Source organism: Sesamum indicum, unplaced genomic scaffold, assembly GCF_000512975.1.
Source record: "Sesamum indicum cultivar Zhongzhi No. 13 unplaced genomic scaffold, S_indicum_v1.0 scaffold00120, whole genome shotgun sequence".
Taxonomy (NCBI): domain Eukaryota; kingdom Viridiplantae; phylum Streptophyta; class Magnoliopsida; order Lamiales; family Pedaliaceae; genus Sesamum; species Sesamum indicum.
The window spans coordinates 495,983-521,562 of NW_011628049.1; the positions used below are offsets into that span (position 1 = coordinate 495,983).

At 33.4% G+C, this 25,580-nt stretch overlaps 4 protein-coding genes across 5 annotated transcripts in view; 1 reads left to right on the top strand and 3 right to left on the bottom strand.

The window, feature by feature from the left end:
- Nucleotides 1-1,890: 1,890 nt before the first annotated feature.
- On the bottom strand, nucleotides 1,891-2,526 carry LOC105179077. Its single transcript, XM_011102672.1, has one exon. It carries the CDS (start codon nucleotides 2,524-2,526, stop codon nucleotides 1,891-1,893), a length of 636 nt encoding a protein of 211 aa, XP_011100974.1.
- Nucleotides 2,527-8,126: 5,600 nt separating this feature from the next.
- Nucleotides 8,127-11,182, top strand: LOC105179063 (salicylate carboxymethyltransferase). Its single transcript, XM_011102658.2, has 4 exons — nucleotides 8,127-8,375; nucleotides 9,305-9,736; nucleotides 9,860-10,114; nucleotides 10,566-11,182. Exons 1-4 carry the CDS (start codon nucleotides 8,301-8,303, stop codon nucleotides 10,932-10,934), a joined length of 1,131 nt encoding a protein of 376 aa, XP_011100960.1. The 5' UTR covers nucleotides 8,127-8,300; the 3' UTR covers nucleotides 10,935-11,182.
- Nucleotides 11,183-13,717: 2,535 nt separating this feature from the next.
- LOC105179064 lies at nucleotides 13,718-18,043 on the bottom strand. Of its 2 annotated transcripts, none has more exons than XM_020691213.1 (11): nucleotides 16,365-18,043; nucleotides 16,049-16,159; nucleotides 15,928-15,960; nucleotides 15,480-15,657; nucleotides 15,199-15,380; nucleotides 14,826-14,962; nucleotides 14,658-14,753; nucleotides 14,452-14,521; nucleotides 14,299-14,360; nucleotides 14,160-14,205; nucleotides 13,718-14,003 (listed from the first exon to the last, which is right to left on the bottom strand). In XM_020691213.1, exons 1-10 carry the CDS (start codon nucleotides 17,655-17,657, stop codon nucleotides 14,169-14,171), a joined length of 2,199 nt encoding a protein of 732 aa, XP_020546872.1. In that variant the 5' UTR covers nucleotides 17,658-18,043; the 3' UTR covers nucleotides 13,718-14,003; nucleotides 14,160-14,168. The 2 variants fall into 2 exon arrangements, with proteins under 2 accessions (XP_020546872.1, XP_011100961.1); XM_011102659.2 differs by having other exon boundaries at nucleotides 13,720-14,003; nucleotides 14,286-14,360; nucleotides 16,365-18,041.
- Nucleotides 18,044-22,568: 4,525 nt separating this feature from the next.
- LOC105179078 (auxilin-like protein 1) overlaps nucleotides 22,569-25,580 on the bottom strand; it is a gene marked incomplete in the record, with an annotated part of 7,215 nt that continues 4,203 nt past the window's right edge. The window contains 7 exon segments of the mRNA XM_020691223.1: nucleotides 22,569-23,145; nucleotides 23,945-24,121; nucleotides 24,532-24,621; nucleotides 24,694-24,759; nucleotides 24,866-24,936; nucleotides 25,089-25,155; nucleotides 25,236-25,580. Coding sequence (XP_020546882.1) covers nucleotides 23,110-23,145; nucleotides 23,945-24,121; nucleotides 24,532-24,621; nucleotides 24,694-24,759; nucleotides 24,866-24,936; nucleotides 25,089-25,155; nucleotides 25,236-25,580 — 852 coding nt within the window.

Consider the following 25,580-nt stretch of genomic DNA (forward strand, 5'->3'; position numbering starts at 1 on the left):
CCTTAATTTTAATTCTTATCAATATTTGTCCTCAATTTTATAGTGTTTACTTTATTTTAGAAATATTAAATATTACGATATAATTTTTTTTATTCTTTTATTGATATTTATTTATTTCTACATGTTTTGAAATTTATTAATATACTAATGGTTCATTACTTTAGAAATCATTTGGATTGAATAAATTGTCAGTATCAAATAATTATATTTTTTATCTTGTGGTTTAATAGTTATGTAAACTATATCTCAATAAAATTCATTATAGTAGATTTTAAAATTTAGTTATTTTATGTAATATTGGCTATAATATTTATCCCTTATTGAAAATTATTTAGGCCTAGGATCAAAATGGTAGGCCCAAGCCCACACACTCTTGGAAGGCTGCCCAACCTTCCTTGGCCCTCTCTCCACTCAGCCCACTCCGTCCAACCCATTTACCTGACCTGCTCCTTTGGCTCTTTTATTCCCAGTCTGTTGAAACCCTAAATTCGAACCCCCTTTTCTTTTCGCCTCCTTGTTCTCTTCTTCTCTGAAATTCTCGATGTTGTTCTTTTTCCTCCTTGTCTTCTTCTTCCACCGTCTCAATTACTGATCGGTTTTAATGACGTCTTACTATAAATACATCTTCCTCCATGACTCTAAAAGTCAATCTGACAGAAAATAAAAATATTCTCCCCCTTCTTCCTAACAGTATTCTTCATGAATATTTAAGTGAAAACCTTTGTGGTTTCGGGTCTTCGTAATCGAGGCTATTTTGTGGGTGATTGAAGCCTTTGTGGCCTTTGGTGGTTTGTGTGTTGGAGCCTTTATGACTTTTGAATTGGGTATAACAACCGTTTGTGGTTACCGACCTAAATGGTTGTGGGCTTCCCCCATCTAACTCCCTGACCTATTTTTTTTCTGATACTATTTACTGTTTATTCCTGTTAATGTTTATGTAAATTAATAATATTCTTGTAATTTCTATTATTGGAATATTGGCCTGTATTTAGGGTTTTTGTAATCCATTAAGTTTTTTGTAATAGTTTGATTAGGACTTGATTATTTTGGCATCACTTCTGGGATTAATTCCCAACATCCCTCTAGCTTCAGCCGCTTAATTGCATTTTTTGTTAATTTACCTCCATAATATTGGTTAAATAAAAGTAATTTTTATATACTTTCACATTACAGAAAGTACTGTATTAATATGTTCTATTTTTTAATTTTCTATACAATTTAATTAAAAAATTAATACATAAATGACTTAAGAAAAGTACTAAAAAGAATTAATTCATGATCGTAATTAGGGGCCCTTTTGTATAATAGTTCACAGGGTGTCTTTTATTAAAGTTTGTGTTGGGATTCTATTTATTATGTAGGTGGCAGGTAATAGTGCCTTACTCCAGAACCTTTGTGGCATATTTGCTTAGAGCATCAAGGATTTAGTGTGATGCCCCAAAAATTATAATATATAATTGGGGGATTAATTGGTAAATTTTTATGAAACTTAGTTAATTAGTATATAAATTATGGGCTATAATTGGAATATAATAAAACTTGAACGAATTAAATTGGAGTTCGTTATAATATTTTGGGATAATTTATATTAATTAAGAAAATTTGGAAGGACGTAAATGATATTTTGAGAAAAGTTTAATCAAATAAATAAAATAATAATAATATTATATATATAATATATACTATTTAATAATATTATATATATACCTGTAAACTCCTCTGAATCTGCAAAATTGGAGCAGTGTTAGTTTGTATCTTGTCTTTGTAGTGCCTTTTTTATCTCAGTCCTCAGAAGCTCAGACAACGTTTCTGGTAGGCAGTTGTCTCCAGTCCCCAAGTTAACATTTAAGGCTTTTGGATTTGGTGGTTTGTTTCCCTTTCTTTTCTACTTTATAAGAAGCTTATACCATTCTGGGGACCCATTAATTTCAAAGCATGTGTCCTTTGTGTGTCCAGTTTTCTTGCAATGCTCACAATGCAGCATTCTTTTATCCACAAAGTTTCCTTTCTTGGGGGGTCATCTGTCAAAGATCCCTCTCTTGCCTCTCCAGTTTGCACTGTCATAACACCCTCCTTGTCAATGACAGTTACGCCAGAATGTATCTCCCTCTGCTTCTCCACTCGTTGTACCATGGAGTATGCCTTCCCCACGGTGGGAAGTGGATCCATCAAGAGCACCTGATTCCTAACATGATCATATATGTCACTTAGTCCCATCATGAATTGCATCAACTCGTTTGATGCGATTCGCTCAGACATCTTGCTCGCTCCACAATTGCACGAAGGTAAAGGATTAAAGCTCGTCAACTCGTCCCATAATCTCTTTAGCTTTGTAAAGTATACTGCAACGGACATATTTTCTTGCGAGATTGAAGCTATTTCTCTCTGAATCTGGTACAACAAGGGGCCACTGTTTTCCCCAAATCTTGATTCTAATTCGAGCCACAGGTCCCTGGCAGAAGCAGCATAGAGAAATGACTCAACTATGTCCTTTGATAAGGAATTCAGAATCCAGGACATCACCATATAGTCGTTTTTTTGGCATGGTTCTATTGCATTCACGTCATCTGAAGGTTCTTCATAGGATCCACCAATGAATCCTAATTTCTGTTTAGCCCCTAGACGAATTTGATTAATCTTACCCAAGAAAAATAGTTGTTTGTAGTGAGTGGTACTGTTACCAAGCTCATCCAAGGGTGATCATTTCCTTGAATCCTTAAATTTTCAGGCAATGACTGAATTTTGTAATCGCCTGTATAAGCTTGTTCCATAGTTGCGCTGTTTTGTCAATGTCTGGGAAAAAAATGTATCTGGTTTGGGATTTTTTTATATTCATCAAAGGAGAGAAAAAAAAAGAAAAAAAAAAAAAGAGGAAGTGGCAGTATCAAGGTTTCTGCTGCTCTGATGCCATGTTGAGAATCAAAAGTGCACATAAGGAAGATTGGATTTCCATTGTGTTCTTGCGAAGAAAAAAAAATTTACAAAGAGTTATGCAGCCTTTGCTGTATATATACATTAAGAAAAGACGCTTGAAAGAGAAGAAGAAGAAAAACTAATTAACCTACCTAACCACAATTTCGCAACTAATTAACTACCCTTCAACATATACATAAAAACGAACTTATAAATATGCGACTCTATAAGTGAAAATACAACTTTGGACTACTCAGCAAAAGTCCCTATAACACTGTCTTCTTCTTTGTCCGTTTCTCAATTTTCAGAGCAAGCTCAAGCCTGCTTCTCAGCTGCTGCAATTCTGTTGTTGTTCTTCAACAGACCCTGATTGATTATAGTTAGTATATATATTTTAAAATACTTTATAGAATTTATAGTTGTGGTGCAATGTCTCTATGATCAAATATTATTTACTTTACTTTAAAATGTCCATTAATGCATTTTTGTGATTTTTATAAATTATTATTTTTAATGATAATTAAGTTAAAAAAAATCACAAGTTAACAGCGCAGAGGATCAAATAATATTCTAATTAAATTTGGTATTCATATATAAGGGTTAATTCAACTTTTGGTCCCACATGATAGACCTTTTCTCATTTTTGGTCTGGAGCTTTATGGGATAAATAATTTAGATCTTAAAATCCTTAATTTTTTGACACATTTGGTCCCACACCATTACTCTTTAACAACACAAGCGAGTGAATGGTCACGTGCCGTTAGCTGATTGTTTCTAAAGCCAAAAAGACTGATCTTGATGTTGGTGGTTGTATTATAGAGGGAAAAGTGGCGCCAAAACACCTTCCCCTTCCCTCTAGCCTATATATACATCCACAAATCCTCCATTAGAGGTCCAAAAATCTGCTATAAAAATTCACACCTTTTTTTCTATGTTTTTTTTTCTTTTTTTTGTCTCCTCTCAAACTATGACACAACCCTCTTAATATACCATAAATATTGAATACTATTGTCATAAAAGTGCTCATTTCCCCATTCGTTCTTGTTGCAGCATTGCAAGCAATGCAACATGCTTATATATCTCAATAAAAATGATCACACTATAATAGGGATTGACAAAGTCTCTTTTCTACAAATGGGAACAACCACAATTACTCGACAGGTTTTATAGTACAAAGTATTTATCATTTTCTTTTTTTTTATCACTTCTATCATTTGGGTGTTTGTCCATGTACTCTATATGCTTCAATTTTTTGCAAACAGAAAACTTAAAATGAACCAAGCAGGCAATAAGTAAAGGGATAATTACACCCGTATCTCTTGAGATTGAGTATAATTACACATAATCCCTTATAATTTAAAAAAATTATATGTAGCATCTTTGATGTTTGTTTCTATCTAACAAATAAGACCATCCATTAGTCAAAATTCACGAATTTGATGATATTAACAAAAAAGTAATATTTCTTTTATATATTATATATAAGTGTGTATATATATTATATACATATAGAAAGTTGAAAAATAAAAAAATACATAAATAAGGTGTAAAAAATATAAAAACAAACTTTGAGTGTATTTTATTTTAATTTGAAAGATGCCCAAACATGAAACCAAACATAGTGTATGATTTGAGAGACAACACTTTCGAGAGACGAGAGAACAAAAAGAGAGCTCGAGAAGTGGAGAGGTGTGTTTTTGTGTTTGTTGTGTTGTAAAATCAAGTGAAATCAGAGGCTTATATAGGCCTTCAAAATGCAGCATTAATTTCATCCAATTAACCAGTCATAAAGCCTCCAGTTAAAACCGCTGGCAGCCATTAACTTTCCAATCGTAACCACTGGAAATGGCTAATAATAGCCGACGGTTACAATACCAGTCAATCAACCATTTTAAATCCACATTTAAAACATAATACCAGTCATCCACATTTAAAACATAATACCAGTCAATCAACCATTTTAAATCCACATTTAAAACATTTGACAATCACTTTTGGTTCATGTCCAATTAAATACAAATGTGTTGCTGCAAAAAATGTATCTTAAGGTTGAGACTACATCCGTCTCTTAGAGTTGGATGGACAACGTGCATGTGAGGTATTCCTATGTTCACTTTAATTTTTATAACACTTCAAATTTAATTTCGGATTTGAACTTAATATAAAGAATGCATTTTTTCAATAAACTTCCTATGTGGGACTAAGAGATATGAATGTTTCGCACTCACTCTCACGACACCTTATATACTTATCACTTCGTTACTTATCCTATCATTTTTTTATGTGGTACAAGTAACTTTCTCTTCTTCTTTTCAATCCAATTATGGATTTTTTTATGCAATTTAAAAATTACAACAATAAGGTATTTATTTTTTTAAATAGAATGTATTCTTTTATAGCTAATTCTAAATTATTATTTGAAAGTTTACTTAAATAAAAATATGAGTGTGTTGTCACAACAAAAATGAGATTCATATTTTTATACATGCATATAGATCCTTTCCCATCCCAATATGCATGAGGGCCCCAATTCCTAATTTTCTTTTACTTCAATGCCAGGTATCTTCTAAATTGTGATAGCAATTCAAAACCGCACTTTTTGACGCTAGCCCAAACTTGTTTCACATTATAAGACAAAAAGGTGAATTAATTACACGGAATATGATTGGTTGTGATGTGATGATGACCAAATGGGATTGAGATGTCATTATTTTTATGATAAAAAAATATAGTTAAATATTGTTCAACCTATTTGGATTAAAATTGTATACCAATAATACAACAAATATGTTGTATTTGTTATATAATTAATTCAAATTTGATCAAATTTGACTAGTGTTAGAAGTTTTCAAGAATGCAACTAGCTAATGTGGGTTTGTATAGTATAAGATGTAAATTGACCATATGAATTGTTTTTACCCAAATTAGATTTGATCCAATTAAATAAATTATAACACTTGCTATATAATTAATCAACTTTTTTAAATTATACACTAACCACACAATAAATATATTGTCCTTATCATGTAATTAATTTTGGATTTCACCAAATACAATATGAATTAAAACTTCTCTATAAGATACGTACAAATATCTCGTTCTTAATCATAGCAAATCTCTCGTTCTCCAGGATATAAATCAAATTATGTCCATCGGATCTGTACTGGGTGGTAGCTCAGATTCAATCAATTTACATGATCCACCTGGAACCACTCGCCTAAAAGATGATCCCACCATTGTTTTTAAATCCGATTGAGACTGGCCGGTTTGGACCAGTTCGATCGTGAATCGGATCTGAGGTCGGTCCAGGTATGTGTATTAGAATGACTCGATCAAAACCCGATTAAATCGGTGAAAATTGGCTAACCCGAAAGTCAAAATCAGTTTATATTTAAAAAGAGAGAGAGAGAGAGAAGAAGAAGAAAGAAGATGGCATCGCTGCGTCGGACAACCGGTCAAGCTAGTGGCCGGTGGTAGAATCGCGGCATCAGACAGCGAGTGAAGAAGATGGAAAGAATGTTGGTGGTGGTGGGGAAAAGAAGGAAAGCGGGGTGGAGAGTGGGGAGATATATATAACTAGTTTTTATATATATGAATATATATATATATATATATAATATGGTTAAATATATTATCATTTCTGAAGTATCCACCCACATCAATTATCTCCTTACAAAAATTGTTTTGTGGGAAAAAAATAAAGAGATTTTTAAAATGCCAAAATCACAATTTGTTTAATTCTAGTTTCACTTGTTTATCGAGCTTATTTTATGTTGTAATTCTGAGTACTTGTGGCTCATTTTATTTTAGTTTTATTTATTTGTCAAACTAAATTAAAAAATAAATTTATTAGCCCATAATATAAATTTCACGACTTAAATATCATAGTAAATCAATATTATCTATCACGTCATACAAAAACAATGTGTGAAAACTAAAGTTTAAATTACTATTAATTAATATTCGCTTGATTTTACCTATGGCCAAATACTCACCACAACTTTTTGTTATAACAAGTATTTTGGCATCGTTTACAAAAATAACGATTAATTGCTATTATGCAGACCGTAATTAACTAATATCCGTACATCAGAATTTTTTACTTTTAACATGATAATTAACCATAATTTTTGTTTGAGAGATGGTAACCATAATGAAACTGATATTTCTTCTAGCTAGCGATATAACTCATAATTGATTTTATTGATTTTGCATAAGTTTTAATTACGTATATAAATTATATAATGTTAGATACTTTAATCTACTTTCTAATAAAAATTGTTATGAGAAAGTATTGAAAATGAATGAAATAATATAAATATTAAAAATGTAATATCATATGCATGTATAAATTTATTTTTATCCTAATTTGACAAATACGTAAAAGTAAAATATAATAAGCTACAAATACATTAAGATTACAAAATAAAAATAGCTCGATGAACAAACGAAACTAGAATTAAACAAATAGTGACTTTGGCATTTTAAGAAAAAAATTATATTCTTTTGGTGAAGTTATTTTGGTAAGAGTAAAATGTACTTTTCAAACTTAAAAAGTAAAAGTCAAGATTCTTTTTAAGATTTTAATACTTTAGGGGGTAATTGATGTGGGGTGAATATTTGAAGAGTGATAATTGTATTTTATCCTATAAAATATTAGTTATATGTATATGAACTATATATATATATATTAGTTTATATATATGTGAACTAATAAGATTTATTTTTTTTATATCTCTTGTTAATTTTTTAAAAATTATTTTTATTGTTTAATTGAATGAAATTTAATTTAAAAAATTATGAACTTTTTTTATTTAAAATTATTTTATTTCTAATCTTCATTAATTAATATATAGTATGTATTAATATGTTATATATATATATATATGATGTAGTGTGGGTCTATAAATTTTTTCACTTCAATTGGATGAGGGACCCAATAACCCAATAATTTGATCAATTCGCTCCCTATCCCTTTCTGAAAACATTTAACTCCACGGGTCAAATTATTAAGCATGCATGTGGCTTAAGTCTGAGCTCAACCCTTAGGTGGGGTTGGGGGTTGGATATTTGTTGGATCCGTGTAAAACATGAATTTCATGTAATAATTTTGTGAGCATGCGTAACACATATAAGTGTCGGCAAGTGAAATGCTTTCCCAGACTATATATGTGTTTTCCACTTTCCAGTATTCACACATTCACACCAAAAAATGAAAGCGATGCATCGTTAATGAATCCTGGCATGCAGAGGCAGAGCTACCTACATACGAATTAGAATTTTCCATCACGTACCTCTATAAATAATGCTATTCTGCCCTTCAATTCTTTCCACACACACAAATTTGTAATACAGAGAGAGTAGGATAGGATCCAATATCAATATTCATGGAAGTAGTGCGAGTGCTTCACATGAATGGAGGGGTAGGAGAATCCAGTTATGCTTTGAACTCTTTAGTTCAGGTATATATCTCCTTCCCTATAATTAATGATTTATTTAGTGTTAAATTCATTTTGACCTCATGTGATATAACAAAATATCAAAAATTTCCTTATAAAATTTTTAATATAAAAAAATTACCCCTATGTTACGAATAAATAGTCACACTGCCCCTGGTCAATTTGAATCTATATTTTTAGAAACAATAACTAAAATACCCCTTCTAATTAACCGGTCAACTAGGCTTATTAATATATAATTATTTTAATTTATAATATATATAATTTATAATTATTAACATATATTTATAATACATATAATTATAATTTATAAAAAAATTCAAAAATAACAATTATACCCCACCCCCACCCCATCTTAATTTAAATAAAATAATTTTTTATTATATAAATAATTAAGTAATTATTATATAAAAGAATATTTTATTATTAATAGAAATATATAATATTTTAATTAAATAATTATTATATAAAATAATATTTACTTAATAAATACATATATATAATATTATATATTAAATGTGAGATAAGGGAAAAAATATAAAAAAAAAGTATTTTTATAGAAAAATTGCAGTCAAAGCGCGTGTGGCCCAATTTTTGTACGGAGGGGATTTTTTTAACTTTATTTTATATCATAGGGGGGTATATGGTACTTTAATTTTCATAGGGGTTTTTTTTAACATTCCTATTATCACAAGGGGGATTTCTAGATTTTTCCCCTTCAATGTGGGGAGGATTTTTGATATTTTAATTTTCAAAAGGAGTTTTTTGAACATTTCTATTATCACAAGGGGTTCTCTGGATTTTAACCCTTCCATTTATTTATATATATAGTTTTCTTATATATTTATGAAACTAATTAATTAGACATGAGATAGTACCTAATAATATTTAATTAAGGGGCATGTGAATGAATTCATGATCAATTTTGGCAGAAAAAGGTGCTATCCATGACAAAGCCAATAACAGAAGCAGCAATAACCCAACTGATCATGTGCAGCAGCAGCATGGCCAAGACCTTCTGTATGGCAGAGTTGGGCTGTTCCTCTGGCCCGAACACTTTGTTTGTGGCGATGGAGTTTGTGAAAATTGTGAGCCAATTATGCCGCAAACACGGCCATGATCAGTTGCCTGAATTTCAGATACACTTGAATGACCTCCCAGGAAACGATTTCAACTCCATTTTCAAGTCCTTAGCCCACAGTTTCCATGCGCAACTGTTACAGGAAATGGGAGCAGCTGGAGTTGGAGGATCTGCACCATATTGTTTTTTATCCGGGGTTCCTGGCTCCTTTTACGGCAGGCTTTTTGCGGCAAAATCTCTACATTTTGTTCATTCTTCTTACAGCCTAATGTGGCTGTCCAAGGTAATAAACTTACTAACTATATATATATATATAATATTACTTCGGCCTCTAATTAATTAATTGTTTCATCATTCATGTGCGTAAGTCTATTGATTTTTTATCAAATACTACATGCGCATGCAGGTCCCTGAAAGGTTGGAAATGAACAAAGAAAATATATACATAGCAAGCACAAGTCCAGCGAGTGTGATTAATGCATATTATGAGCAATTTCAAAGAGATTTCTCTACTTTTCTGAGATGTCGTTCGGAGGAAGTAGTGGGTGGTGGAAAAATGGTGTTAACTCTTTTGGGGAGGAAAAGTGACAGTGCTTCTAGCAAGGAGTGCTGCTATATTTGGGAGCTGTTGACCCTCTCACTCAAGGAAATGGTATCCCAGGTTCGTAATTTCTATACATAACCTCTTCGCCCGCCCTACGTGCCTAATAAATATTATATTCATGACTTAATTAGGAATCTCTCTCACTCCACCTGTCTAGTTGCCAGAAGTAGCATCCATTTTCCTATTTTACAATTTCTCTGCCTCATTTTCGCAACACACCACCTGGTCATGTGTTCCAACAACTAGCAAAAAACATAAAAGAAAGGGTAAAGTTACAATTTTTACCCACAAATACATAATTATTTCTTATATGAAGTTGGTAGTTGTAATCTTTTAAACAATAATTAATGGGTATTTGTAATTATACCAAATTTTATGGGAGATAGTTATAATTTAGTCAAATTAAAAAATTAGATGTGAATTTTTTTAACAGTCTTATTTCCCCTATATATATGGCTTGACCATATAAATTGATTAATCACAAAGAATGTAATACATATACGTGCAGGGACTAATAGAAGAAGAGAAGTTAAGTTCATTCAACATCCCTCAGTACACACCGTCGCTTTCAGAAGTGAAGACAGAAGTGGAAAAGGAAGGGTCCTTCAGTATCAACAGCCTGGAGGCCTCAGAAATCAGATGGGCTGCTTGTGGGACAAGTGGGTTCTATGCCCCGGAATATTCCAAAAAAGGCGACGATGGGTACAATGTGGCCAAATGCATGAGATCCGTGGCGGAACCTTTGTTGGTGGAGCAATTTGGTGAATTGGTAATTGATAAATTATTTGAGAATTACAGAAATATTCTGTCTGATCGCATGTCCAAAGAGGATACCAAATTTATTAATGTCACTGTTTCTATGACGAGGAAAGAATGAACTGGACCATCAACAAGGAAGTTGCAGAGATGTGGTGGCAATATGGTATTGGATTGGGTTTAAGATATTTCTAAGCTGATTTCGAAATTGTGTTGTATTTAATAAATTCAACCATATTATGTAATTTGACTAGGCAATAATAGTTGGTAGAAAGTTTGTTATTTTTCTTGTTTAGGTCTCTGTCTGTTGGTGTATTTCTCTTTTAGTAATGGTATTAAAAACAATTTTTTTAGTTTGGAATACGTATCTGAAACTAAAATAGCAATGGTATTTAGAATGGTCAACCACTATTTAAAAACACTTATTTGAAATAGTTGTATTAATGGTATTTGGAAGAGTCAGTCCAGTTTAGAAACACGTGTTTAGAACTATTTTAGTAACGGTATTTGAAATGATCATTTATTTAAATTTGTAATATTTTCTTTACCATTACTAAAATTGTTCCTAATTTTTTAATTTTTTAATTTATTTATAATTTTATGATTTATTTATATTTTACAATTTACTAATAATTTTATATTTTATAAATTTATTCATATATTTAAAAAAGTCTAATAAATAAATAAATTTATATTTTTTAATAAATTTTAATGTGTAACTAAATTAATTTAATAAATTTTTAATGAATTATATTTATTAATTTAATTAATTTAATAGATATGAAATAATGGAATGTAATAAATATTATGAAATATGAATAATTAACGAAAAATATTATATTAATATGAAAAATTATCCAATTACAAATATAAAACAAAATTAACACATAATCTAACCCATTCTCGTTAGCGATGACAATATCATCCTGGTTCGAGGTCGGGGGGTCTGTCGGAGGCAGTGCTGTGGTTGAGGAGGAGGCCCGCATCTCTCTCATCATGACCATCATGTCGGCCATCATCGTTTCGAGCCGGCCAATGCGGTCGTCCGTGGCTGGGTTTGGTTGTGGCGATGGCGGTTGGGGTGGCGATGGTGATGTAAAGGTTCAGCTTGAGACGTGGGCCTCAAAACCAATGCTTTGTTCTTGCCCCCGACTGCAGCCAGCCACATCTACTGCTCCATCATCGCCAACGAAGCCTCCGATTCTGCTGGGCTATCATGGTCCATGGCTGTGAGCTGAGGCTGACGATCCTCCATGAGCTTCTGGAACGTCTCCAACAAAACAAACAAAATTATTAATACTTTTAACAACGAATTTATTTTTTTTAAAAAAAAATATTATTAATAAGCTGCTTACCGCCACCTGAGCCGCCCTCGGCCGCTCCAGCCGCCGTCCTCCCTTTTCTTTTAGCACCTTTCAAATAACTCCATCTATTTGGGCGGTCGACCAAGCTCTGCCTCCTGTAAAAAAATAAAACGATTAGAATCTTATTTATAAAATAATGATAACTCTTAAAAAATAATGTGATCTACTACCAACTTCATCTTGTGTATGCCATCAGAGGCTACACAGTCGAGGACGCCATGGGGTTCGTTGCCCCGTACATAGTAAATTTGTGATATATTTTTTCAATTTATAAGTATGTTTTCTTCAATATTTATTATTATAGGCACAATAAAAAAAAATATTTTCCGTGCCTTGGCATGGGTATTGTACTAGTAAATTTATAATTTTGTACTTTATTTAATATTTTGTTGTATATTTTTATACTTCTAAAGGGATACATGTAATCTATACTAATATGAAAAGAAAAGCTCATCCACACTCACAAAATGGAGGTTAATGATACTGTCGCATTAATTTTTTGTAAAGTCAAAATTGCTCTTCATGTTAAAAAAACTAACTTATTCAAGCTTTCAAAATTTACATTAATTAATAAATTATTATTTTATTTTTAAATCTCTTTTCGAAATTGAAACCTGTGTTACAAACATTGTTTTAGTTTTAAGCAATGAAAAAGCATTCTCAAGTTCATTAAGTGATAGATGGAGCATGCTCAACACGTTAACGAAATCACTATTAATTGAAAAAATTAGAATTGTTCTAAACTCTCTTTGTCGGGGTTAAAGACTGAGAACTTATGTATAAATTTAAGACCCTCCCTGTTGGAGTTAAAGACTCAGGCCATATGTTAAGATCCTCTCAATCAGGGTTAAAGACTGAAATTATAAATTAAGATTCTGTCAATCTAAGTTAAAGATTAAGGCCTTTGTAATAATAGATTAATAAGTTTTATATCTATTATTTTGCTAGTGAATGAGGGCATGCTTGCATGAATAAAAGGGTTGATTTACTTGCACGGATCTATCAAGACTGTTTTAGTAACAGGATTATGTTGTGTGTCTATCCTTTGATTGAAAAGTGTAGGAGTCTCATTCTTTCATCAAATATTTTGAAGGTTTACATTTTTTTCCTCATTTATTTCTTTCAATTTTGAATTTCTATTGCATGATGACAAATAATAATTGTGCGTTTATAATGTGATACGCTCAATTTGATAAGAGGTAAGGGGGCGATTAATCGCTCGCACCACTTACTATACCTTGTAGGTGAGGTAATGAATAGTATGGGGATGAGCTGTATTGGGATGGTAATCAGTCAAGGAATAAACGCTCACATAGCGTCAATTAACATGTTCTACGCACAAAATTTTGAGGAATTATTTTCCCTTCTATTTAGTTGTTAGAACTTGGTTCTAGAGTTAAACCTTCAAACTTATATTTTTCCGCTGCAAATGTTTAAACTAATATTTTGAGATTTCTTTGCTCAATTATTAGTGTTATTGATAACAAAGCCTCCATGTTACCAAGTCCTTGGACTTGGTGTCATGATCGTGTTCTGACCCTGATCCGGATCCGGGGTGTGACAGATATAATTAGGTAATAAAAGGCACTGGTTCTATAATGCATACCAGATCCGCACATATTCACGGATGAAGAAACAACCAAATTCCTTTCAATCAATTAAACAGTGAAGTAGTTCAGAATTCTGCTACATCTTTCGATTCATTGAAACAGAGTGGTAGCACTGAGTCCCACAATTTTCAAAATCATGATAATAGAACACGCCCTATGATAGTTGCCGATTGGAGGAACTCTTCCTATATATGCTCATAAACTTGGCCACAAACTCTGCACCATCCGATGACATAAGTGAACCACTGAGTATTATAAATTTAGCTCAAGAGCAGTCTGTAAAACTTGCATCTTACTCTCGTGCTAATAGGAGTATTATCATAAGAATAAATGGTTGAGCTATTCATAGTGTTTCTTGGGCTCATCTATTACCTTCTAACTTTAGTAAGGCACTTGTTCCAGTTGGGAGTCTCTTGTCCTGCAAATGAAGTTTGAATCACTCACCTGATTTTCCTTTGGAGTCTCAAGTTAAAAATGTCAGTGCACAAGTAGACTTACATAGTAAGCATACCAATAGTAAAGTTCCCTTTTCAAACTAGCCTCAACTCCTCGAAGGAATTGTTCGACGAGCTTCTGCAGAATCGCCTCTTTATAACTTTAGACAACAAAATTTATATATTAAGCAATACGATATATAATGCTTACTCAAGTATCAGTACATTACCAAGAGAATTAGTCTAGGATGAACAAAATCCGCCAGAAGTTTTTGAATCTTCCCCCGAATGATAAATAATCTAACCATGACCACATAAAAAAGTTTACTACCGACTTGTCAGCTAACAACATAGGTCAACGGATTTTCTATCACAAAAAACATAACATCAGAAAAGGATATCCAAATGATAAATACAGAGAGAGCAAAGGCTTTACCTCTTTGGCAATGGATCTGCTAAAATATCTGCAGCTAGTTCCACAAGAGCTTCTTCCCATCCTAGTGGAATAGGTTGGTCCTCCGCAAAAGGATAGCTAACATGCATGATTTGTTTAGGTAAGTGAAAAACCATACCAACATTATTGACTTCTTATTAACTGTCTTACTTGTGTGCTTTGCAGGCTTCAAGTGCCATGATTGCTCTTCTTAGATTTTGCTTTGATTTGATTGCAATCTTAGCAGCAAAGCTCATGGATAGTTCAAAATCTTCCTTTTTGGCTATTTGGATAAGAACCTCCATTATCTAGGCAGGCGGCAATAGGAACAAAATCAGAAAACTCATGAACATACATGAAACCAAAAAAATTCCCAGTCAGCACGAATATAACTTCAGAATTTTCCTTTTAAGAAGAGAAATAATCTGGGGCTTGGATTTGTGGATTATGCATACTGCAGTGTGGAGGAAAGAGGGATGATATATATGTTAATTCAGAAAATAGAAATGTATAATGGAAAACAAAGATTATTTGCCCTACTTACTTCATGAGTTACTGGAGCTTCAACCTTAATAACTTTGCAGCGGCTCTTCACAGATTCAAGTATGTCTACATCATCTTCACAGCAGAGGATAAGTTTGCAAGAATCTGAGTAACAGTCCATGATCCACTTTGTCAGGTGTTGTATGTTCTCTGCGGCTTTATCAACGTCATAGAGAACCAATACTGCGATTCCCAAAATTTGTCACCATATTTTGCTTACAACAAAAAATATTAAAAGGGAGCAGGATGAAAATATTAATATATATTATTATGGAGGTTTACCTTTATAATCTGCCGTTCTAGGAGCTGCACTCATTTCAGGTGTGACTGCATGCTCACTGCTTATTTGTTTGACTAAAGATGTTAATGCATATGCTGCTTTAGGCTCTAAATAAACATTCAGTTCCACATGGTGAGGACTTGAGCTTACAGGAACAACTACTTGTACGGGCCTGGATTCCTGTTCATGTATCAAATAAGTCATTCGAAATATGAAGAGATTAGGGATAATCGCATTTTACATCCAACATGATAGCCAGAACAGAAGTTGTGTTCCAACATTGACTCAAACTCCAAGCAGAGGGAAGTTTAAAAGTCAAGCAAATAACTGAACAAGGTTTGCTCATGCTCCAGCGAGCACATACTTTAGTGAGTGTTGACTTATCGAATAATTAGATTGTTCATAAACATAAAAGCATGAGAATTATAAATCCATCAAATCTGAACATACCAGAATGTGAAAGTATCGTAACTCATGAGATATCTGCATAAAGAATGGAAAGATTCAGTGCGCATCCAAATTTACCTTTACTGTACTTGTACAGTAATGAGTTCAGTAAAAAAGAACGTACATTCCAAACAGGATCCCCATATATCTCACGGAGAAGAGCCATTGTCAGTGCCTTCTTACCAGTACCAGGCGGTCCTTTCAGCAAGACGTGTGGAAAGATCTCATTGCTCACCTAAGATCAAAGCTAAAGTAAGAGATAAACACAATAGAGTAACAAAAGTAGACTTTTAAATTTCAGCATATCAGTCAATGGAAAAAAGAATTTGTTTTCTGCTGATTAGACAAGCATATATCTATTTCCATTTTCCAGGGTAAAAATTAATTTATCTTCTTAAAAACAGGAGACCAGTCTTTCACTGAATTAATTTGGAACTTACAAGTTGCTGAAGAAGCTGAGCTTCTTGCTTGTGGCAAGTGAATCCGGCCAATGAAGCAGGTTGATGTTTATCAGCCCAAAGTGGTCTTAAGCTCTCAACTACAATTGCCTTCCCGATAAATGAAGCTTCATCAAGAGGCCTATCTTTTTCTGGAGATTTATGAGATTTCCTGCAAGATCCTCTCTTGATGCAAGAAAACCATGCATCTGACTGGTTCTTTCTTCTGTTCTCTATGAATTTTCTTGTACCTGCGCTTGTCCTACTACTAGAGTCACTTACATTACTACTACGCCTGCTGATCACAGAACTAGAGTTCGTAGTTGTTTGTGACATTGGCCGACTGTTGTGACTGAAGCTCGCATTCAACTTGTTGCCCTGATGTAAACCAGGACTTTTATCAACAAAACCAGGCGGCTTAGGGAGAAATGCTCTTGGATCTGTAGTACCATTGCTGGGAAAGACAACATTCTTAAAGGTGGCATTATAGTCCCTTGAAAAGAAAATGTCCCCACGAGGAATGGAATCAGTGCTATCAAAGTTGAGAACATGGCCATTCAACCCTCTAGAAAATGTAGTATTTGCAACCATTTCATTGATTTCACCCACTGAAGGGCCATGTTTATGAGAAGCATCCCTCTCCTCTTGGGTTCTATCTTGTTTCTTTCGGTCACCTTGATCATTGCTGAAATGGTGGCCTCTTTCTCTCAACCTGGCTCTAGGAGCGGAAGCTGCTCTCCTATAAGTTGATCTCTCTGCCCCCCTACTCAAATCGTGATTTGCCTGCCCATAAACCAAGCGATGGCCCTCTCCTGAAGTTTTGTATGGAGAAACATGTCTCCTGCGCTCAGATATTGTAAAGGGACTCATATTTTCTCTATTGTTAGCAGAATTAGTTCTGCGCTCAGATTGCGAAAATGGACAGGCATTTCCAGTATTATTATTGTCAGAACTAGTCCTCCGTTCAGACATCAAAAATGGGCTAACACTTGTACGAATATCAGAATAGGTTCTACGGGAAAGAGGGCTTACATTTCTGCGAAACTCGTAATTATGTAGTGGAGGAACGTTACCGTTCTCTGCACGAGGTCTATGTGGAGAGTTGCTATGTCTCCATGGAGCAGGACTCGTTTTAAGCATATCAGATTGCAGCCTGCTGACGCTAGTTAGAGGACTCTTGCTCCTGTTTTCGTCATAGCCGCTATCCTCACGCCTCGGACTGTCGTGCCAATCCGTCTCTGTATCTGATGGCTCATACCCGCTTCTTCTTCTGTTGTACCGCAACGAGCTGTCCATTCTTACCCTTGATTTCTCCCTCGAACAACTGGATGTAGATGTTTCAGAGCATATTTCCTTTCAATTTGATGAAATCTACCTTGTATTTTGAGAAAATTCTCGAGTAAAATGTACTTGGGGAGGCTGAGATATAAAGGAAAAAGGGAGCTGTAACTTTGGTCTGAACGATGAATCCAAATTCTTGAAATGGTTGATGGTGAGAGCATAGTCGATGTATTATATTTGGAAAAGCGATGCCTACAAAGATGAAACATCGGTAAAGATGATGAAGGTGAATGTGATCAAGCTAAGATTCCAACCAACCAATACACATATGAAAACTGCAAATGCTAATGCGAGCTTACACGCAGCCGTATTTTGTAGAAACAATGAAACAGGGGTCATTTTTTTTTCCCCTGCAATTTTTAAAGTTGGCATGAACGGGGCTTGTCTTGTCGTTTCTATTTGGTTCAGGGCCCGAACAAGATACCTCCACCTTTGGGATTTCAAATACGCATCTGGAACTCTGTGAAAGACAAGTCTCGTTGAGCATGATGAATATATATACATAGTCAGACCTATATGAAAAAAACGCAACATTTGGGGCAGAAGAATAAAACAGGAGCTAACGACGACTTTTTTGAGTTTCCCGCTGGAGACTTTGACGGCGAATGGATGCTGACGTGAAGGAAACTTTTAGAATGTGAACTAGCTTGTTAATTTTTGGGAGGCATGCGCCAGTGGAATCTTTAATGGCGTTTGAATTCTCAGCCTTGATCACATTATCATTTTATATAAAAGAATCCACTTGCCAGTTCATGCGTGCGTGCGCTCTGCATCCTCTCTGAATTCATATTTTTTATAGTTGAGAAGGATAAGAAGTGAGCAGTATTGGTGTGGGCTGGGCTTTTGTTTTGCTGATGAATTTCCAAGAGCTGATCTGAATGGTTTGGTTTCAGATGGAATATTGACGTTCATTTGCCTTATTATAGATCAGTTCCTCAGAGTAAGAAAGTCACGAGACAATTGCAGACTAGACCACCCCATCCGGATGGTATTCAACCTTCTCGTCATATTGATATATTTGATAATTGATATGTCCAATATCCATGAGTCGCAGTCATTCACCGTTCTCTTGTATTTATCATGAATGAATGATCTAATGATGTGTGTCGGGGGGTATTTTTGAGGAGACGAAGACAGAGATGTCGAAAAGAGGTGGATCATCGATGTGATGAAGGCTCGCTATATCATACATCATCTCTTAAATGAGGTGATGTGTTCTTGGACTCATTGGCTCACAATTAAAACTTTGAATGGTCTGTTTGGTCCGAACCAACTCAAATGTTTGGCAAATCTTGTCAAGACTTTGTTTGGGCTTCTCTCCTACCTGCAATTTTACCACTTAACATTTTTGTAAATGCTTCAATTACATTTACTTCTAAAATTAATTTTGTAAAGCTAGCAATTCGGTTCGATGAAGTTTTATAACATAAAAATACTTATGACCAAATTACAGAACTCATTTTTTTATACTCCTACCATCTTTATGCTATTGCTCCAAAAATATATAATCACTAGTTGGATAGATTTAACAGTTGTACAATTTATTTCTAAGCAATTCAAAAGATATTACACACACGAACAAAAAATAAAGACTAAAAAGATGGAACCTTTTATTAGAGAAACATATAATATGATACTATTGTAATAAATTATTAAACATAAAATTAAATCTTTAGTATTACAGATCTATTGAATAATTTTAATCTTGAGACAGTAATACTATTATCCTTATAATATTATTCCTGAAATAATATAAAAAGCTTATGCTTATTTGATTGTCAAAAATTCACTTTATGCGATAAAAAGTGTATCTATTCTAAAAATAAGGTTTTCTCTCTGAACTAAATTGCTAACTTTTTAAAAATCAAATTTGGTGTTAAGAATGCAATTGAAAGATTTCAAAAAGTATAAGGGTGCCAAATGATATAATTGAGAATAGGAGGGGATAAATTGAAAAGAAATTATTAATTTTTAAAATTTTACTGATTAGCCGTTTTTCTTCATTTTGTATTAAAAATACAATATTTTGATTATTTTAAAATTTAAATTTAAAAATTTATTACTAAAAATATTTATCGATCAAATAACTTAATTTTCTTATATTTGTCTTAATAATAGTAATTCATCAAAGCTCTTCCTAGGGTTTCTCTCTAAGTTGACCATATGATTAAATTTTATTGTGAAAATTCTAGTTTTATGTTAAAATAACTTGGTAAAAACTAAGCTTAATAATGCATGCAATATGTGTATGTAAATTTAAAAATAATTAGACTGTAAGAGTCATGTTACTTGATATTATCCTAAAACTATAATGGTTTCCCTTTGTACAAGTATTGTCAACTCACCACCACCCTAAGATTAAATCCAAGAAGGCCACAACTAACGTCTTTTATTGTGAGTATGTTCACAAAAGAGACTAGAGAAATAAACTTTATCAAGTTGCCTTAAAGTTTATAGTAGGAAGAATAAGAATGTAGGATGCAAGAAAGAGTGAGTTTTTTGTGTATCTAGATCCTTAGGACATTCGATTTATAGTGCTCGGATAGGACATGTAACATCCAAAACTAAAATAGAAATATTAGTAATCAGTGGAGTGTTACAAAATTAAATGGGGTGTTACAAAATTAAATGAAGTGTTACAAAATATGATTTTAATTTTAATAAAAAATCTAAAAATTAAATATTAATTTTGAAGATTTGAAACTTTATATTGTAACACTCCACAAGTTTGAAAACTTCAAATTGGTGTATAAGTAAATATAATAGGGCAACTAAATGTTATGTAATAGGTGTAGGAGCCTTTCCGGCCTGAGTCATATTTAGTATTGACGGTTTTCATTTGAAAGAGCTATAATGGACTTCGCTTGAATTAGGTTCGTGGCCAAATATGTCAAACACACAGTATTGACATGGGTCCTTGTTCAAAAAAGGTCAACATTGTTAATAGTCATGCACACTTAATTATCTTGATCCTCATGCGAGTTCTAAACTTAATCCAAACTCATAGTCATAGCCTCATAGCAACTCCGATTTAGGTGAAACGTCCAAGGGTATATGTAACCCATATCCATATCCACACAATTTCTGCCTTGATCTCATTAAGGGTTAAATCCTAACCTAACATTACATTGTAAAGCACTATTACCATAGCGAGGAGAAAGAGACGTTTTTCTCATAAAGTAGTGCTAAATAAGTCATGCTAGGTTGTTTCTACCTATTAAACTTTTTTTTATATAAACTCTCCGATCACAAAGGAGGTAACTCCTTTATAGGCTTAAGCTCATTCTTCTTGAAAATTCTATACACCCTTTTTAGGTAGATTTTTTATCAAATTATCTAACAATATTTTTCTCATACTTCAAAAAATTAAGAGATATGGCATTTTTTTAAAGGATTAAAGGCAAAATTAGTCCCCTAATTTTGGCCATTTCTCATTTTAGTCCCTTAATTTTAAGCGATCCCATTTTAGTCCCGTAACTTTTCAAAAACACGATTTTGGTCCTCTAACAGAATCTGAATGGATCTGGGCTAAATTCTGGACCATTTTACCTCTCTATTACTTTCAAGTGAGAATTTTAGTCCATTTTCACTATTCTTGCATTTTTATGCATATTTTCACCCATGCTCGCCTAGAATGGTATCAGAGCATGAGTAAAAATCTGCATAAAAATGCAAGAATAGTGAAAATATGGACTAAAATTCGCACTTAAAAGTAATAGCGGGATAAAATAGTCCAGAGTTTAGTCCAAATCCGTTCAGATTCTGTCAAACGATCAAAATCAAGTGTTTTTGAAAAGTTATGGGACTAAAATGGGATCGATTAAAATTAAGGGACTAATGAAAAATGACCAAAGTTAGGGGACGAACTTTATCTTTAATCCTTAAAAATTTATAGATGTTACAAAAATACATATCAATAAAAAAATATTTAAATGTGTTACCAAAAAATATATATAATATAAAATAATTAAATTTTTAAATCTTTTATTAAATATAATGTAAAGTTATTAACATGTTTATATGCATTTTAAAAAATATTACTATGCGCATAAAGTACTATATAATAATATGTACTATATATGTTTAATTCTATATTTTTTATGTTTATGCTAAAGTATGTAAAATAATATGTATTTACTAAAAATATTTAAATATATGAAAACATCCAACAATTATATTATAAATTTATAATTAATTTAACCTTTCAGAATAATATATATTGTGCAGTGAAATGTTGCTTAGTTGGTTTTTTATTTTAATTTTTAAGTTTCATTATTACAAAAAATATATAAATTATTAATTTGAAAAGTTTTGATTCAATTATTTTTTTCGTTCTTTTGGTTTACCAAATCATTCCACTCCTTTCATTTTATTCCCAAGTTTATTCTATTCAAACTAAATTCATTCCTACATACCAATTGGCCCCTAAAACTCACCGACTCCAAGAACAACCACCAGATAGTAATTGCAAGAGTGACAAAAAGTTAAATATATAGTTAAATACACTTTCGGTATGCCATGAATTTTTACATTGAACATATACTATTCCATCTTTACGTGATAAAATTTCATATATATCCTCTATATTTTAAAAAATTACGTTTATTGTCTCTAACATTTAACTTTGTTGGTTAAAATTTATCCAATTTAATAGTCCTCTTCAAGATTGACTCCATTTGCTGTCGAGGACTAATTCAATAGCAGCTACCTGATCAATATGGACGAGTGAACTTACAGAAAAACAATTTCCAGGGATCCCATATGAAGGGATTAAATGTCGTGTAAGCATAAGAGTGGTAAGTTTCTTCAAGACAACCACAGGAATGGCTTTTACATTTGAACACACAATTAAAGGAGCCATTGGGATCGCTCAGAGAAGGGACTGCGTCCCAAATTCCACTCGGAAAACAAAAATATTATCATTGTCAAGATACACAGCTGCTTCCAATTCTAAAGTTGAAACATGCATGTCAAGGGACAAATGAAGTAGCCTGCTCCCAGGCAACAAATCATACTGAAGGCAGATTCTAGAAGATGAACAATATGCATATTTTGTCTGCCTTCTTGTCTCCACTGCGTGCTTCTGTATGGGAGGTAATTTCTTGAGGCTACTCAACTTTTGATCCCACAGATTGTTGCAATCAAGAACAAAAAGATAATTTTCGTGAGCAATATCACGTCCACTTAGCCTAATCATGCCAACTACTGAATTTGGCACCACTTTGTAACAATAAATAGACACCCTTGGATCTTCTAATATATTTTGATTTTCTGCCATTTTCGTAGACGCATACTTAACACTGAGCTTTGCAGATATTAATAGGCCAGGATAATAAGCAGATAATCTACTTGCTGGAAGCCAAGTTTCCAGCACAAACATTACACCGACCATAAAAAATGCCTTGATTCAACGCTCCTCTGAATTGAACTTGTTCCAAGCTTCCTATGATAGAAGGAAGATATCGTTAAGGATGATTCATTAAAATCACTAGACCAGTTTAGAACCTACATGGTCTCATGTATTTGGCAACATAAATCTTGTTGGACTTGTTTACAAGTATAAAGAAAAAAGAACACTTGGTGCTAGAATCTCTCTTTTGACATCAATGATCAGGTGGCAATCGTAGAACATGGCAACATGCCAAGCTTATCACTAGCAAAGAAATAATGTTAATTTTTGTGTTCAGGTTTCCCTAATCAAGTGTCAAAGGTGAGGGGCAGGAAACGAATCAGCAGCAGTATGAATGTGAGGTACATTTTGACATTCAAGCCATAAAGAACCGGAATCATAATGATTCCATGAAACAGGACAAGATAGCACTCTATTGCTTGATGAGCGCAGAGTGCTTTAAACTGCTTCATCTAAAGATTTTTATCGATGCTGTTAAATTTCCCAAAAAAAGGATGGAGAACTTTAAAATTGAGCTTATGAAGTTAAGTGCTATAATCTTCTAGTTAACATTCATAGTACTAATTGAAAGGAGGAAAAGTACAGAAAACAACATTTTTATTCATTCAAAATCTAAAGGGATTTCTATGCAGACTAGCATTCTTAGTTAAGAGTTCTCATCATGGTGAGAGGCACAGTCTGTTGAAATGGCACCTCAACAACCTAAAAGTACCACTAAAGCTCAGTGCAGCGACGTATTAGACCTCATAACATATTGTATCCTGAAAACCAATAATGCAGTAAATATAAGCTGATAATAATTCTGAAACATTAAAATTTATTAGCTACGAACCTTTAGAAGATCAAAGACCTTCTCACATATGTACTTTTGCTGAATTGTTGCACCACGTTGTTGTAATTTGTCGGGGTGGACACAAAGAGTGGCTTTCCTGTAAGCCCTTTTCACAGCCGCAGAAGTTATAACTTCAGTTAATGGAACGGGCTGCCAACCACTATCTGGTCCAAGAATCTGTCAATGGAATAAATTCAACATCTACATAAGTACGACCACATTCATTAGCTTTCTTTAGCATCCGACATCTAGAAAAGCATGAGCACATTCAGTCAAGCTACCTATGTTTATTATTTTCAATAACCACACAGGCACAATCCCGAGGAGAAATAGCTCTTTCATTCATTAGCTTTCTTTAGTAAACCAACTACACCAAATTTTATTCTTTCTTCAGACATCATGTCCGTGATTCACAAGGAAAATGCTTATCCAAGCCAATGCAGGTGTCAATTGCAAGGAAACAGAAACACAAGAAGAAAGAAAGAGGTATATTAATTATGCGATGAACTGCCCATTTCTTTATTCATAATGAAGTGTAGTTAGAACTTGAAAAATATCATAAATAAAATTGATCCAAAGATACATACGTATTGCAAAGTTGAGAGTAGAGCCCGAAGGTTTCCCTCTTTTCCACTTGACCATCTCTTGACTTCAGCATCCAGAGCTTCTGCCACTCTCTGCAGAAATACTTTCTATAAGATAACATGCAACCACGGATAATGGATAAGAATAAGAATATGAGTGCGTACATTCCTCTCTTCTCTTTCTCTCTGTACAAGAAGGTCACGCCTATTTTTTTCCGCCAGAGCATTTGCCTGAAATTATGCCAACAAAAGTTTGACATTGCTGACAAATTTAATTAAAAGAAGAACTCAACACATGCAGAAAGGAAATGGAATGGATAGAAAGTTAGGCACGCACTGCACGCTCAGCTGTTCTTCTGTATCTCTCTAGCCGAGCTTTACACCTTTGAGGTGATTCACCTTCAGCCCCTATAATTAGTTTCTCTGAGTAAACAGCTTTTGAAGTAATAAAACAACTTTATGCAGTGAAATCATTTGTTTTAATCAAGAGATGTTAAAAAGTATAGTAAGGTTTCAAATAATAAATAAATAACAAGGAAAAGCAAATTCAGATGGCATACCAACATGCACTGAGGAATATGAATCTCTCAATACGTTTGAGATTCCAGTGCTTTGGAAGTGGAGGTCCTGTCAGTCCACCAAATAAAAAATCACGCAACATTCAATCAACACGGAATCTAGCAACAAATGGGACATAGCTTACTTACAGATGACACGGAAGTTTTTCTTGTATCAGCAGATCTGAAAGAAGCTGAAAACCTGTCAGGGACAGATCTTTCTACGCGATCATGCAAATTAGACGCAGTCTTCTCAGCCATAGATTTTTCAGCAGCTCGCTGCCAAGCCTCTGCAGTTGCTCTATCTGCAGCAGCTCGATCAGCCCTGAGCCTAGCCTCCGTTGATGCCCTCTCCAATCTTTCCCGAGCCCCTGCCATGGCTCTTTGTCTTGCTTCAGCAGTAGCTCTCTCCACTGCAGCTCTCTCTGCTCTGTCACGAGCATCAGCATATGATTTTTCACGAGCTTCAAGAGCTGCTTTATCAACAGCCATCCT